Source organism: Procambarus clarkii, chromosome 16 (genome assembly GCF_040958095.1).
Source record: "Procambarus clarkii isolate CNS0578487 chromosome 16, FALCON_Pclarkii_2.0, whole genome shotgun sequence".
NCBI classification, from domain to species: domain Eukaryota; kingdom Metazoa; phylum Arthropoda; class Malacostraca; order Decapoda; family Cambaridae; genus Procambarus; species Procambarus clarkii.
This window is the reverse complement of record NC_091165.1, coordinates 24,041,253-24,057,801: the sequence shown is the minus strand read 5'-3', so window position 1 is coordinate 24,057,801 and position 16,549 is coordinate 24,041,253. Positions and strand designations below refer to the sequence as shown.

The 16,549-nt window shown below is 36.2% G+C and overlaps 1 protein-coding gene across 2 annotated transcripts; it reads left to right on the top strand.

Moving 5' to 3' along the window:
* The first annotated feature begins 275 nt into the window (after positions 1–275).
* LOC138349574 (solute carrier family 35 member B1-like) lies at positions 276–13,123 on the top strand. Of its 2 annotated transcripts, XM_069325307.1 has the most exons (9): positions 276–614; positions 1,819–1,916; positions 3,818–3,948; positions 5,701–5,809; positions 6,508–6,593; positions 9,121–9,247; positions 9,494–9,600; positions 10,326–10,479; positions 12,452–13,123. In XM_069325307.1, exons 1-9 carry the CDS (start codon positions 511–513, stop codon positions 12,523–12,525), a joined length of 990 nt encoding a protein of 329 aa, XP_069181408.1. In that variant the 5' UTR covers positions 276–510; the 3' UTR covers positions 12,526–13,123. The 2 variants fall into 2 exon arrangements, with proteins under 2 accessions (XP_069181408.1, XP_069181409.1); XM_069325308.1 differs by lacking the exon at positions 1,819–1,916 and having other exon boundaries at positions 477–614.
* The last annotated feature ends 3,426 nt before the right edge of the window (positions 13,124–16,549 follow it).

Here is a 16,549-nt window from a genome sequence, read left to right as displayed (position 1 = left end):
CACTATGCGTACTTGTAGCTTTAGGTATTGCATGTACTAGCTCTATCAATAAATCAATCAGAATGTTTGTAATTGCATCTATGTAGGTACTTTTCCCTAAATAAAATATTATTATTATTATTATTATTATAAATAACGCCAGCACTTAGGATCAACAAATCAGAGTAGAGCACGTCTATATCCACGTCGGTAACAAGAAGCGATTCCTAACCGGCGCGCGGATGAGTTGGAGGAACTAAATTCTTTATAACTTTTGTTTATATATGGAAGATTCTGTCGTCTATAACAAAGGTGACTGGAGGGCGCAACAGCGGGTCGCTAGAACTGTGCCGCGCCTCCCACCTTTATCACTCACACACTCACCGGCAGGAGAAAACCTTTAAACAAATTGCACATATCACAAAAAAGAAAAACCATCATTCGTAGGGTAGCCGAGGTGTTTCCGATCCTAGGGTCGTCGTCATCACCTGCCATCACTCGAGCAACGCCAGCTTTAACTTTGCCACAGACATGACTGAAGGCAACCAGAGTCTATTCCACCGAGCGAAGTTCTTTATATATGCTGGAGGGATCTTCTTCCTCTATTTCTATTATGGGGTGTTGCAAGAATCAATGTAAGTTCAATCGATAAATTGTCTTTATACACGTAGTAAGGACAGTATGTTATTGTAATGCAAAGTTTTATGACATTGATGTAACTCATTATCAAGATCACTGTGGCTGCAAGGTCAGAGTGTCACCTAGGTGGGTCATCACATGTCAGTTGTTTAGTTTGGATCGTCACTGATCAGGTTATCACTGAGGATAATTTTAGTAGATTCAGTTTAATTTTAGAAAATCTAAGTTAATATTGTTACCTGGGTTGTCATAATTGGTGTGCCACCCGAGTCTGTCACACCTGGGTGTGGTTGTCATTGGCCAGGCTGTCATACCTGGGGATGGTCAGCGATAGCTGGGCTGTCATGCCCGGGGGTGGTCGGCATTGGCTGGGCTGTCACGCCCGGGGGTGGATGGTGTTGGCCGGGTTGTCACACCCGGGGGTGGATGGTGTTGGTCGGGTTGTCACACCCGGGGGTGGTCGCCGTTGGCCGGGTTGTCACACCCGGGGGTGGTCGCCGTTGGCCGGGTTGTCACACCCGGGGTGGTCACCGTTGGCCGGGGTGTCATACCCGGGGGTGGTCGCCGTTAGCCGGGGTGTCACACCCGGGGGTGGTCACCGTTGGCCGGGGTGTCACACCCGGGGGTGGTCGCCGTTGGCAGGGTTGTCACACCCGGGGGGTGGTCGCCGTTGGCTGGGCTGTCAATCCCGGGGGTGGTCGGCGTTGGCCGGGTTGTCACACCCGGGGGTTGGTCGCTGTTGGCTGGGCTGTCAATCCCGGGGGTGGTCGCCGTTGGCCGGGTTGTCACACCCAGGGGTGGTCGGCGTTGGCCGGACTGTCACGCCCGGGGGTGGTCGCCGTTTGGAGGACGGGGTGCATAAAACTTAGGTTGTGGGATTTGTAGATTTCAATCAAAGACAAAGCCTAATGAAACAATCCATTGTAATCTTTGTTAATGAGATACTGTAGTTTAAGTAAGGGTTGACATATCTAAGACATATCTTTCTCTAGTTGTATGGAAATGTCTGTCCATGGTTACTAAATAGTTTTAATGTGCCTTGGCAATAAAACTGATTTGGATAGTGGAACAGTATTGTTTGGTTAATTTTAGCATATATTTTGATTAGAAAAAGGTATAATTAATCTGTTTATTTATTGTTAGTAATTTTACCAATATTTAAGAGATTGGAGCAGCTATTCAGGGCATATTTTCTTTCAGTACACGTACACGTTATGGTGAAGAAAAGGAAAAATTTACGTATTCCCTTGCCCTTGTATTTTTCCAGTGCATCATAAATGCTATATATGCAAAAATAAGTAAGTACTACTGTGATTTTGCTGCAACGTGCATGACTTATTAACCATCCTTTAGTATTGTGCCTGCCTAACATTGTGTTTTCTCACATTTTTTGCTAATGTAAATTTATTGTAAATAATGCACTAGGAAAATATTATCTTTGAATACAATGTTTGGAAAGAGGATGCTTCTCTGCGAAGAAACAATTGCTTTGATTGTAAAATTAGTAAATGGTGATTGGCAAGTCTTACTGCTATGCTTACAATTCTGCCTATTTGTGGAACTACTGCATGATTTTTTCATAATAGTATCATTAAATGTCATTTTCTGTTTGATTTCTTTTCTTCATTTGATAGTCTTGCTTGATTGCTTCCATTTTGTCGTAAATCTATGTTATTCCAGGGTTAGTGATACCCTTAGCACTACATGATGAACTAGTTACTGTAAAATTTTATGATAATAATTCTTTTACATTTTCATACACATTAGGCATTACCTGGTTCAGTATGGCCTGTCATTGTTGCTGCACCATATGATATTAGCTGCTTTGATCTATTTGTGTAAAGGGTATAAGAAATAAACACAGGACCAGGGGGAGGAAACAAGGTGTACTATAAATACAAGCTCAATAAATTTTTCAAATGAATTTTCAATTGGTACTGTACAGTATGTTGCCATCTATTGCCACCACTATCTGCATTGTCAACCTTGCCAAGTTTTTAATTTCTTTGCTCTATATATATTCCAAATGTAGTATCTTTTTCACTTGCCTAAACTGTCAGTAGTTTTGCTTGATAAACCATATCCAAGTGGCGTAGCACAGTAATCAACTCTGTCTGCTCACAACCACAAGGTCCTAAGTTCGATTCTCGTGGTAGGAAAAGACATTTTAGCACCATTTCCTTTCACCTGATACCTCTGTTTACCTAGTGATAAATAGGTACCTGGAAGTTAAGCAACTGGTATGGGATGTAATAGTGTTTATGAATGTCATTGCTAGAAAAGTGTGGCCTTGGGTCAGTCTACAATAGTATCACCTTTAAAATTGGCCACCCACTCATTCTCGCCTCTCTTTCTTTGTGCATGTATTTCCATGTTGTACAATATGTAGAGTGGGCAGGTTTAACATGGGCCTGGCATAGGGGAATATCATGTTCAGTTGACTGAAAAATATCTGCTGTAATTATTATTATGATGCAGGTCACCTCTCACACCTCTCCAGAGGAGCATTGGTTGGTATATTCTCATTTTGAAGGCAACTTTAGAAATCAGAACATTGTATGTACTGTACTGTAAAACATATGTTGTAAGCATATTCCACATGTTGTAATATTTCTTAACATTTATTGATTTACATGCTTGATTCAGCTTTTTTCTTTTTGCAATGCTGAAATGTATGGAAAATTCATATGGGTGTACTGTGTATAGTATAGTAATAAAAGATATTCAATCTACTAGTCAACTTGGGGTTGCAGGGATGCATCAGATACCTTGTAAATAAAAACACTGGTGGACTTTTGGCAAAGTTCTTGGGAGAAAAATAGGATGCCTTTCAAAACCCTGAATTTTATTACATATAACATTTCAGTTATATGCTGATTACATTGCTTTACTGTACAAGTTTAAGGAAATTTTAATGTACTGTACTTTAGAAGAATCATAATATAATTATAAATTTGAGAGTGGATAATTGATTGAAATTGTTGAAATGCAGTTGTGAAATCCATCCCTTAGATGCATATCCTCTTTCCTAATTATGTATCAGTAATGCTAACCAAATTAAGACCAATTGTCATGCCAGTAATAAGTAAAGGTCCCTAAAACCCTCTAAACTTTGTTAAAGTGTACCCACTTTAAATGTGATCATTTCTAATAATAACCATGACTCTCCTGGCCCTCCTGTGCATCTGTGTGTTTTAAGTGGGGAAGTTTGTCCTCGACCAGGGGGAGGATACAACCCGTCGTATCTACTATGCCTCAAGTGCTCTCACTTACCTGCTGGCCATGGTCTCCTCAAATATGGCTCTACAGTGGATCAATTACCCTACGCAGGTCAGTTGTTAAATCATTCATGTGTTCTTTTTAATTTTCATAATTTTTACTTGCAAACATGTTAGATCATCTGATTTTGTAAGTACCAGTACTGTATATATTTTTTCAATGTTTCTATAATTTAACACTTTAAGTATTCATGAATATGTATCACTTTTTTATATAAAATTTGTCTTTTTAACTGTTGAATATTATTGCCAATAATAACTGAATTCTATTTAGTATAAAATTTCTGAAGAGTACAAATATTAAAAGGTAATTTGAAAAGAACTAAAGCAATGGTTTGATACAAGGTTGAAAGTAAGGGAAAGGAGTGCTGTGAATGGGCTTGAGAATAACCTGGGTGGTGTGTATTACAGGCGTTGCATGTACATAAGCGAACGGTTGCTGCTGTAATGCTCCTTTTCAATCATTGAATATGCATATTTATTTGTATTGAAGATGTTCTTATTTCTTCTGGTTTGTTACACCTAATTTGTTATACATTCCATAGAATAAACAAAAGTTGCTTTAGAATCAGTGTGGGTGCAGTGTATTATAGTCGTGCATTCAGTAGTTCTTAAGTGACCAAAATAATATAGGTATACAGACTTGGGTTTTGTAGTTCTCATTTGTTGTAAGTTTTTGTTAACCAAAAATGCACTGCTTGGCCTGCAGCCTGTTTTAAGATTTCCCAATGTCAAGAAACTGTCATACTAAAGTGCCCTTATCATAACCTACCAGAGGACCCAAAACAGAAAACAGGTCAGTGTGTCAATTCTGTGAGCTGCTACCATTTTCTAGTACGACAAATTTTGGCCTTGGTAGAATACATGTCAAAATGCGACGTTCTATTAGGAGAACAAGTTGTGGCCTGAGCTTAAACTGCCTTCCATATGTCCAAATTTGAAGACGAGTTATATAAAATGATGTATTTTTTATTAACCTTCCCTCCCTCCACAATCATTCGGAAAAACTTGTTAGTATGTGATCAGTGATGGCTCTGTTATTCTTTAAGTATGAACCTAAATAGCCATTTTATCATTTAAATCCAGTGTACTAAATATGATCTCTGTTGCCATTAAATTTGGGTGGTACTAGATTCCTGTGATGTAAATAGGTGTAGATTGTAGATGAATCTAAAAAAAAGATCAGCTTGTAGTGTCTAAAGAGCCTAGCGAGCCCTTGACCAGTATTGTGTGCTACCTCATAATACTGGATACTGAAAAAGTATTATTGGAAACCAAATTCCCTGACATATAATTTAACCTTCCCTAATATAGCCTGTTACTGTCCATTGGAACTGATAACTTTGGAGAAAATAACAATATCTGCCAGTGACTTGCATGAACTACTGCAGGCAACAATCGGGGTTGATTTGACTTGAATTTAGTTCCGACTTTTGACACGTAAGACATGTCAAAAGTCGGAACGTCGCCATTCCATGAAAATTTCATTAGAGTCTTAAAATGGTATATAGCTGGTTAGCTGTATCGTGAAATAAGATTTGTACTAAAATTAGTTAAGATAAACACTAATTTTCTATTGGTTCAGGGAATGTGGCTTAAATATAAAAAAAATGCAGCATTAACATAAAATACAATTCAGTAAATAAGACTACAGATTAATGTTTGCTTTAGCTGTATAACACTAGATTTTGCCTTGACTTTGATTCCAAAAATAATGTTTACATGTGCACTAAAGAAAAATGCAATATTTTGTATTTCAAAATACTGTACGTATTCATTTCTTTATTTACTCTTATAATTCCAGGTTGTAGGAAAATCATGTAAGCCAATTCCAGTGATGGTCCTGGGAGTGATTTTGGGACGTAAGAGCTATACCTGGAAGAAATATGTCTTTATCTTCATGATTGTTGTAGGTGAGTTGTGTAAATACTGGAAGTCTCTTATAATGCCAAAAGTCTTGTTACCTGCAGTAATGGCATATCTAGGCACTCTTCAATTGCTCTCCTCCCTTGCCTAATATATTACATATATTTCTTTGTTTTGTATTTACTCCTTCATTTTAACACATCACTTAAGTACTGTTTCTTATTATCTGAACTTAGTGACATTTTTCGCATTTATTTTCATTTTGCAATTCATCATATTACTGTATTGGTCATTTAATATAGGAACTTCATATTTAGTATGCAGACCACACGAGTCCAGTACTGGACTCAAGTTTTCTTATTCTAGATTGATTATTGTCTTGTAACATTAAAAGTATCTTTACTGATAATGTTCTTTCTCACTTTTTGCATGTTCTTAGTTTCTTCAGTGTTTTGTATATTAAATAAATATATTTGAGTATGTTAATATATTTAATGTAGCTGTCATTTTTTATGAATGTTAATTTTTATATTTTTAAAGTTTAATTTTATAATAACCTAAATTTGTTTTACAGTATTACCATTTTTATCACCACCCATCCGCCCTTGCAATATAATTTTAATATTTGACTAATCGATCTTTCTCTCCAATCTAATGGTTTCACATATTGTTTCATTATTTGTAAATATTGTACTGTATATTTATGAGGTTTAATTATTAGGTAAAAGATGTATTTTTTCCCTAGGGGTGGCAATGTTCATTTATAAGGACTCCAAGGCAGCAGCAGCAGCATCTTCAGGTGGTGGTCTTGGCCTTGGAGAGGTTCTTCTGGTAAGTAGAGGATATTGTATGGTCTGTTGTCTTGTATGAAGAGGGAATGTTGAAATATAGTCGTCTAAATCTCAAGATGAAGCAAAGATGTTGAGGTAAGTTTTAGGGACAATTTGCAATTATGGTGTGGGTTCAGAGAACAGTACAATAGTGATAGTTTGTTCAGAGAAAAGTGTACTTGAGGGAATGAGATATTCTTACTTTTAGTATACGTTTGCTTCAGTGTTTATTACCAAAACTCAAAGGGACATTTTAAAGTTGTCAATTTTTATGTGTGTGCAATGGCTCCAAAATTTCTGCACACATGCATCATGACAGGATAATCACAGCAATCTTAGTTGCAAATGATTTCCTAGGAAGTTTTGGAATATTAGTAAGTTCCAATTTTTTATAAGCACAAAGTTTAAAGATGTTAATTTATATTTGGAGTGTCTTAGAATTGTACTACATATATAGTACTTATTGTAAATATTTGACAGTGTAACCCCTGAAAGTTTTAACCCTCTGTGTCTACTTTTTCATACAGTTTCAGAGAGATTATTTTGGGGCTCAAATGCTCTATTTTTAAATACATTCCCATATTTATTATTTCAAATTATCAGACAAGAGTAAAAGTGGGAAAATCTTATTTCTTTGATAGAAAAAATGGGGTACATTGTCAGTTCACAACAGAGGGGCCTGGGCTCAATTTCAGAGAGGACAGATAGATGGACAAGTTTATCTTACCTGAGGCCTCTGATCACCTTGCAGTAAACAGGTACCTGGGAGTTAGATAATTGTGTGTTGCATCCTCGGAATGGTCAGCATTTGGCCTAGGGTAACTTTGATAAGCCAAAGTACTGTTCAGGCTTCCTGTCCCTAGAATGTTAACATAAATATAACCATATATTCATAAATATACTACCCCAAAAAAATTATAATACAGTATATAAAAATACCTCACAGCTATTGGGCCTATAATAGTGTTACAGTATACGGACAAAAATATGGAATGAAAAGAAAAAATGATAAAGGGCCAAAAAAAAAAATACTACTATATATGTAAGCAAAGCCAGTACTGTATGCATAATTTGGCATACAGTATATAAATAATTGGTTTAAATAGCATATTATGATGCTTAAAGAGACAATAGCATATATGTACTGTATATGCAGAATTTTTTTTATATGAAAAGGATAATTCTAGGGAAATGCATAGTGTTTTGTAGTGGGGTGGATGATGACATGAGATGAGCAGTGTGTTTTGGGCTTTTGCCAGCAGGTGACAGACATGTACTAAATTGTATATATAAAATGTTGGTTGTTGCCTGTATACCAGACAGATTTTGTCAGCTTCATATTACTGTAATATTTAGCTTAATAAGAATAATTTTTTTTAGTAATGTTTCGGAAAACTGCAGGGTATTTACCACTTTAAACCAGAAATACTGGTTTAAATGAAAAATGCTGGTAAAATATGTACTCTACCACTAGACCACTGATGACTATCAGTCATACAACCGGATTTAACAAGTCAGCGGTGGTCTAGTGGTAGAGTACGCGACTGGCAATGCCGGGGTCGTAGGTTCGCGTCCACCTCATAGCCCTATTAGATTTTCTTATTGGTATATATCACATTAATGTGATTTCTGTGTGATTCACAAAAAGTACAATATGATGTAAATTATCATGGATAAACCGCCACTAAAACACTCAGTCATCCACAGTAGAACCTCGCAGCGCATGAGTACTGTACAGTACTACATAGTCATGCTGATTGGCACTTGTCCTCATAATTACCTTGCAAAACACCTAGCCTAATTATTTGCTATACACACAATTAAATGAATTCTCTTGGTTGTACACATAGCTGTTAAATACATAGCTGGTACATAAAATAATAATAATAATAATCCATCTGTCCATAGATGTAAAGTGCCTTGTATAGTGACTGTTGTGAGCCTCTTGTTGAATCACTTGTGATATAAAAGATTATTGATGTGTGTATTTGTGTAGGTGATTAAATATGTATGTGTGTGTATATGTATGTACAGTATATGTACATGTATGTATGTGTACATGTATATACTGTATAACACTAATAATTGTGTAACTAGTGTCAAAAGATTGTTATTTGCTTAGCTAAATGAACTAGAGGGTTCAGTTTCTGAACCGATTATGTGCCTCTGTAATCCTTTACACCACCGCCCACGGGATGGGTATAGGGTGCATAATAAAGAAATTGAATTGTCATCATAAGCTATGCTGTACTAGTGACATTTTTTCCTGGGAGTTAGTTATTCCGGGGTGTGGAATATTAGTAAAGTTTCTCAGTAATGTTTGTTCATCTATAAAACTTAATGCAAATTTTAAATTTTTTGCTTAAAAAGTTCTGATTATGGTTAGTTTATGCTAAAGGTTATATTGCTCCATTGAATTATTGTGTGAATATAAATTATTTATGTATGAATGTTGGTGTAATGGTTGTTTGCCTTACCATATCAAAGATAGTACAGTATGTAATAACAGTAATGCTATTATTTCCTAGTTATTGTCATTGACAATGGACGGACTGACTGGAGCTGTCCAAGAACGCATGATTGCCGAGTCAAAGACCAAATCTGGCCATATGATGCTCAATATGAATCTGTTCTCTATTGGATACTTGGCAATAGGTATGTACTCATTCTATTGTGGCTATGCTTATTAATTGCCTTCTATTGTGGACTTTTTTAATTACTTAAATATTGTTTGGCAAAAAGATCACTTGTCACTTCTTATTTCCAACTTCCCCTTCTCACCTTTACAATAAAATATAAAATAAATAAATAAGATGCAAGTAAGAATTTAATTTATTAATAGTAAAATATACAACTTTATGCATTTCTTTTTTTTTACCTATGTCATCCTCTTTTCAACAGCTCTTCTGGTGACAGGCGAGATCTTCACCTTTGTCAACTTTGCTCAGCGTTATCCAGAGGTTCTCACAAAAATGCTTGTCTTCAGTATCTGCAGTGCCCTTGGTCAAGTGAGTTGACATGCCAGCAAGAGCCTGTGGGGAGTCCTAAGAATGGCTGAGTGGGATGTGAAAGGAACATTTTTGCCATCGGACAAATGTTTGATGCCAAAAATGTTTATATAAAACTAGTTGAGCAATATTTAGTAATTGTTGTGGATATATATTAACATTTGATATTACATTTGTCCTGTGTCACTGTTTTGCTCACTAAATCAGGATTTATGTAGAGTGGTTAGATACTTAAAGAATATGTATATTGTACAGTGTAAAATAATGGAGTGTCTGCCATGTGAATGGAGTCAAGCCTGTAGTAAAAGGAATTTCATTATCTGAGGGTGACGTTTATACAGAAAGAACTGTAGAGTAAAGCATATATTAAAAATAGAATAAGATAAGCATCTACTGTATGTAGATCCTTTGGTAATTTAGGTAAATGACAAAAGGTTTGCATGCATTGAAGACTATTAAATGTTGTATGAAGTTGCCAGCATGTAAAGAGAAATTTCCATAAACTCAGATTAATAAAAGGAAGAGTACTGGATAAGAATAATCTACATAGTAATAGCATTTAAATAGCCTAAATTTGGTCTAATGCATTCATGATTAAGCACATGAAATCAACAAGAAAGCTTTGTCTTGTAGGTATCTAGCATATCCTTATTCTGATAAATGTTGCAACTGCGGTATTTGTGGAAGTGAAGGTGTTGAGCCTCATAACCCTTTTTACTTTGCAGTTCTTCATATTTTTGATGGTGAGCGATTTTGGTCCTCTTCCTTGCTCAATTGTGACTACGACTCGCAAGTTCTTCACTGTGCTGGGGTCAGTCATACTCTTCAATAATACTCTCTCTCCTCGACAATGGCTTGGAACAACCTTTGTATTTTCAGGCAAGTTGTGTTATAATTATTACTTAGAATTTTTTTCTTCACGGTGCTCTCACTTAGTGGTTTGTCATTAAAGCTAATCTTAGAAATAACATTCATAGTAAAGTTGAGCTTCATAATAAGTGCTTTTTATAGATCCTTGTGTTGATTGAAGGTAGATTTAAATTGGTATATTCATTTCATATAAATCAAATCTTATAAATCACTGGGAGGCACCTAGTTGACTCTTAAAGCACTGGGGTTTTTGCTAATCCCAGTTACAAGGAATTTCAATTTGTGCATGCCAGCTGTATTAGCACAGCACAACACAGAAATTGTTTGTTCAGCTTATAACCACCTAAAGGATTGTCTTCACTATGAGCCATTGTGTTTGTCGTTAACATGTTCCAGCACAAACCTGTCTCATCAGCATTATAAATTTGCTCTAGAGATAAATTTTGTTCCTGCACTATTTCTGCAATTTTACTTAAATACTCTTCTGCACCAGAAGGGTCAGCAGACCACTTTTCACCATGTACTGTAATGTACCTAATGCCATGGTGGAGTTTAAAGCATCTGAGCCATCCATTACTGTATCGGCAAAGCCCAGGAATTTTCATAGATTGGCGAAACTCGCATGCTTTTTCCATGAACAGCCAGCCTGCCACTGGCTTTTTCATTTTGCATTTATGCTTGTACAACTGCCACATTGCATTATCAGCACACTCCACTTTTGCTTTACTTACTGCCTTTCTATTACGTATTGTTTTATCACTTTCACTTGAAGAGAAACAGTCAAAGATGGTAGCGTGAACCTTAATAATATAAAAAGTGTTCTCTTCTTAATGCTATCCATATTCAGTGCGCACAACACTCCTTGGGATTCGACTCTTCACCATCTTAATTATTTTGGCTTTCTTCTCAAATGTAATCACTGACCTCTTTTACGAATCCTACTTGTTAAAGTTTTCACCAACAGAATGGGTACATTTGGAGCCAGCAAGGTGCACGGATGTTCCTAGATTTTAACGATACTGTACTGTATATCCAATCAAATTACGAAATAAACACTCCAGTCCCATAACAAATCAAGACATTGGGCCATGAATCTGTGGCATCACAGGGTAGAAAGCACTAGAGTGGTGCCCAACATGGTCACTGGACAAACTAGGACCATCTTCCACCCTTGCGCCACAAGGCCTGGCAGGCGCTCATCTTGCAACTTCCTCATACATTATTATTCGAACCACCTGACTGGATAATTTTATTCAGATCATTCACTGCACCTGTTTCTGACTTTTTGTATTCAGACAAACACAAAATGGGAAATGGGCATATCCAGAAAACAGAAGTTGGGAAAGCACATGGTCCTCTGTTATCCCTTCTCCCCCTCTTCCTCTTATTGTTGCTGCACCAAATCCTTCATGTGCTATTCTTCGATAAATGATTGATTATTTTCAAGATATCATTCTCTTGCAAATCATTGAGCTTTTTACCCTCCTAGTAGGCAAGTGGTGTGGAGTGACTTACGCAAAAGCATTTGAACAGTTCATTAAATTTACTTGTGCAACAAAATGACTCGTGTGTTATGCACCATGTGCCAAATTACATATTTAGCTTGATTGAAATCTGTGCTTTGTGAACTAGAATATTTGACTTCTAATTTAGATATTTTTCAAAGTATGTAGTGCTCTTTTAATGTCCAAGACTAAAGATTTAAAGCCCAAAATTAATATTTTGAATAGTTTTCCTAAAAAACGCAGAGTTATACAATACTTGGCATATTGATTAGGTCCAACATCTATTTCAAATCACTGTAGTACTATAGAGACTGTTAATCATGTAAAGAACATTCCCTCAACTTTGACAACATTAAGAATTTGTTTTTGCAGTAAAGTAGTTGCTAAAAATAGATTTTGCTTAATATTTAGCTTTTGTTACTAATAAGCCAGGTAGTGATGATATTGTTCTTCATAAATACAGTTCTCTCCCACAGGTCTTACTTTAGATGCAGTCTATGGAAAATCACCCAAAAAAGTTCTAGTAGAAGTGAAGGCGAGTAAAGAGTGAGAAATAAAATGAAGATGTGTAGACTGCTGTACACTGATATTACATGTAGTATGATGTCTATAGGATCTTCTTGCTCCTTTAGGAAAAAAAGAAGAAGAATTGCTATGAAGAAGGTATGAGGTATGGAAGTAGTGTGTTAAAAAGGAAGGCATGAATGATAACGATTTTCTTAAAAAAAAAAGTAAGGTCTTTGACAACGTGGCAGGTGCTGCTGACCAGTGCAGTGAAGGAAGCGCTAGTCAAGAACTTTACTCTTATTACAATGTTGCAATGTTTCACTAGAAGACATTTGTTCAGACCTGAAGCAGTTCTTCAGAGTGAAATGTGTTTTGTAAAGGCTTGGTTTAGACTGGTGTTACCTTCAAAATGCATTGTCATACCATTGCTAGATAAGTGAGGATAGAATTTGTTACAGTAAAATATGTTTGTGTAAGGGATGAGAATTACTTTATGAAAGAGATGCATTTATTTTGTGAAAACTGTAAATTTTGCTGTTATACCATTCCCTCATCCTATTGCATCCTCTGCTTACTCTAAGGTAAACTATTTTGTGATCTGTTTACCACTTAATATTAAAATTAAAACACATTAATCAGAACGTTTTATTGTATTTTTGTCCTTACTAATTTGTAAAATAATGGAACATGGCAAAATAAGAGCATAGTGGAAAAATCACAAAAAAATTAGAGATCCTATATTTAATCTGCTTCAGTGAAAGTAGCGTGTGTTTTGTCATGTGTTCAGCACAATATGAATGTTACATTTTTTGGTTTGTGAAATATTTTAAATCCTCTCGTCAGAATGCAACTCAAAGGTTTTATCAGTACAAAAGTAATTTAACTTTATAAGTACTGAGGAATATATACAGTATATTCCTATGCAACAGATATTTCCCATTAGTTTTTAATTGAGGAAGTGGTGATTCTCTTTAATAGTTTACTTAAAATTCAGCTTTTCTTTTTCCCACTACCTTTGAGATTTGATACTTGAATTAAGAGGTTATTTGTGGGTTTGATCCTCTATGGCTATGCCAATAACTTCAGGTACTTTATCTAAATGAGGAATCGCATCAAGGGGCTTGATCAGTGTTTCAGTGTCAGGTGAAGAATTTCACCTTCAAAGGTAGAAATTCCCTGAACCACCAATAAGTAGGCTAAAATTCCTATAGTAAAGTTTCTAGTTAGAAATGAGCTTAATCATGTACAGGTATGATAGTAAATAGTTTTTTTTTTCTGTTGTGAATTAATTATAAAATGTATATTATGTTGGTGATCTTAAGACAAATATTTACTAATCGTAGAGTGAAATCACAAGAATATGGTGTCTTCAAAACTATTGAGGCCACATGATCGAATCCGCATCCCTGGAATCCCCACACACACTCGCTAATACCTTGACTTTTCATGCATTAATGTGTTCTTGGGAGGTCCAAGGATTTTATTACATTTTTTGGCCTCAATATTTTCTGATTTCCTAATTCTTTTTGCATTTTGGGACAGCTATATCAAGAGCAAGATAAAAAGTGAGGCTCTTTTTGTATATACTGTACTTCTTTCTGGCCCCCCTGCATCCCATGAGGAAAACAAAGAACTGGATATTGTAAGTCACTTTCATGGATACGTCCTTCCACTGGCAGTAATTCGTGGATACAATGGCCATTTTGGTCGGGAATTTTTCATCTCGGCATCAGTATTCTACCAATTGAATATATGGCCGTGGTGTAACAGCATTGGAGCTCGGTCTGCTCTTGCTTCTGTGTGTATTAAATTAAAATACTGTACTATTAAGCGTTCAGTTTAGTGTGTTAACTAAAACTCATTTGCACTTTTGGGATGAACAGTCAATTCTTCACTTGAAATTTGAGAGTATTTCCTATTCAGAAGCAAAGAAAAATAAACTATAAAAATCTTTATTTTTCCTTGTCTTGTATATGATCATCATGTGTGACAATTAACCTTCAGTTCCCCATCTTTTCAGATTAGCACCATTATACCCCCACTGTCACTAGTCATATCATGGCCCTTCAATCTGTTGATTTTTTAATCTCTTACTTAATGCTACCCAACCACCACCTATCCCCTTCCATCGTAATAGTGGTTCTTCTCGTATAGTTGGCTAAGGTCCACCCACATCCAAGTTTCTCATTTCCCTCACTCTAAAATCCTTGAAGCTGAAACACACTAGGGAAATGCCTCCTCTGTCCCATGCAAATGGGGCAATGATGCTAATGATTGCTATTCACTCATGATATAAATCTATTCAATAAGGAATATATACTGTATTTAGACATAATCACAGTATTGGTTACTGTATAGTGCTTTTAATCAAATGTTCTAAGAAGAGAATGCGGTATGTATTATTGGCAAACTTTTATTGCTGTTAACAATGTTTATGGATCTCATCAGAATTGTCAAATTTATTGGCTTTTTCATTTTCATTATAATGTCATGTTGTCTTGTGTAGTATACATTTTAGTTATATGTAGTACATGATTAGCTGTGTATTAATATATTGACATCAAATTATATTGTTTTTAGTTAATATATAGCTTACAAAAGGTAAGGCATATACATTCATTCTTGCTTGAGTGTTATTTTTCTTAGTTGTGGCTATTGGAGTTTGTATTAATCAAAAATTTAATTTCATTATAATGTTAATGATTAAATAAATGATGGGTGACCTGTAATGAAGGAATTAACCTACTCTCGGCTAACAATTGATTGGTCCTCGCTTCAATTCCTAGACTGAGCAAAATACTGGGAGATGTTAACTTGCACCCAATGCTATTGTTCACCTAACAGTAAATGGGTACTTGGGAGTTAGTGGACTTGTAGGTTGCATACTGGGAATGGTCAATCATTGGATAGGGGAACTTAAATAAGCCTAACAGGCTAACTTTACGTGAGTGGAAAAGAAAACCATTCCTGGAAACTGGCATCATTTGCCTTGTGACTATTATAAATTGCACAAAATATGGCAAATGTATATAATGACATGCAATATATGTGATTGATTTAGGCATCAAATACAGGTAAGTGTAAGGTTCAGCCCATTGGTCAGCTTTCAAAAGCATGCTGTCTGTGATTATTGGAAGAATTCTTTTTTGTATTCTTTATTTTTGCAAGTTGTTTTAACTAGCTTTACATTAAAATATTGGGCATTTTTACACTAACAACCGAGAATTAAGTTCAATAATGCTACCATTGTACTTGTTCTACATAAATGTGGAAAAAAAGACAGTTTATCTGCCATATGTAATCTACCTATGGCAGCTTCATGCACTGTATTTAATTAAGGGCAGCCTGTAATATATTAACAATGCATGACAAGGTTTAAGCTATAATGCTCAGAGTTGAACTGGTAATCACCTAAGTGTTGTCACCTAAGTGTAGTTACAGGATGAGACCTATGCTCATGGTGTCCCATCTTCCCAGTACTCTGTGGTATCACTCTTCGTAATCCTGAGGTTTCTGGTTTGATCCTCGGTGGAGGCAGAAACAAATGGGGCAGAGTTTCTTTCACCCTGATGCTCCTATTCACCTAGCAGTAAATAGGTATCTGGGAGTTAGACAGCTGGTACGGGCTGCTTCTTGGGGGTGTGTAACAAAAAGGAGGTCTGGTTGAGGACTGGGCCGCGGGGACACTAAGCCCCGAAATCATCTCGAGATAACCTCAAGAAGATTCAGCAGTTCCCCAGATAGAATTCTTGGTGAATCCGATACCTTTGATATCGCTCGACTTGTGTGCTTTTGTTCTCGCATTTGCATCCAGTGTGGTGATTAGGGCCTTTTGAATGTCCAGCTACATTTATTTATTTATATATATACAAGAAGGTACATTGGGATTGTGAGGAGACATAGCATAGTAATTACATTCTTGTAAAGCCACTAGTACGTGCAGCGTTTCGGGCAGTTTCGGGCATTGGTTCTACATAGTCTTCCCGGCTTGGTGTCTTCTCTTGATAATGCAATTACTGATTTAATTAAGCAGTTCTGTACGAAAGAAGGGGAGCAAAGCCCGCGGA

Bases quoted from the DNA above. Each gene is read 5' to 3' on its own strand.
- LOC138349574 (XM_069325307.1), top strand. From the start codon at position 511: ATGACTGAAGGCAACCAGAGTCTATTCCACCGAGCGAAGTTCTTTATA. The intron at 3,949-5,700 runs GTCAGTTGTTAA...TTATAATTCCAG, and splicing joins GGATCAATTACCCTACGCAG to GTTGTAGGAAAATCATGTAA. The intron at 6,594-9,120 runs GTAAGTAGAGGA...ATTATTTCCTAG, and splicing joins GCCTTGGAGAGGTTCTTCTG to TTATTGTCATTGACAATGGA.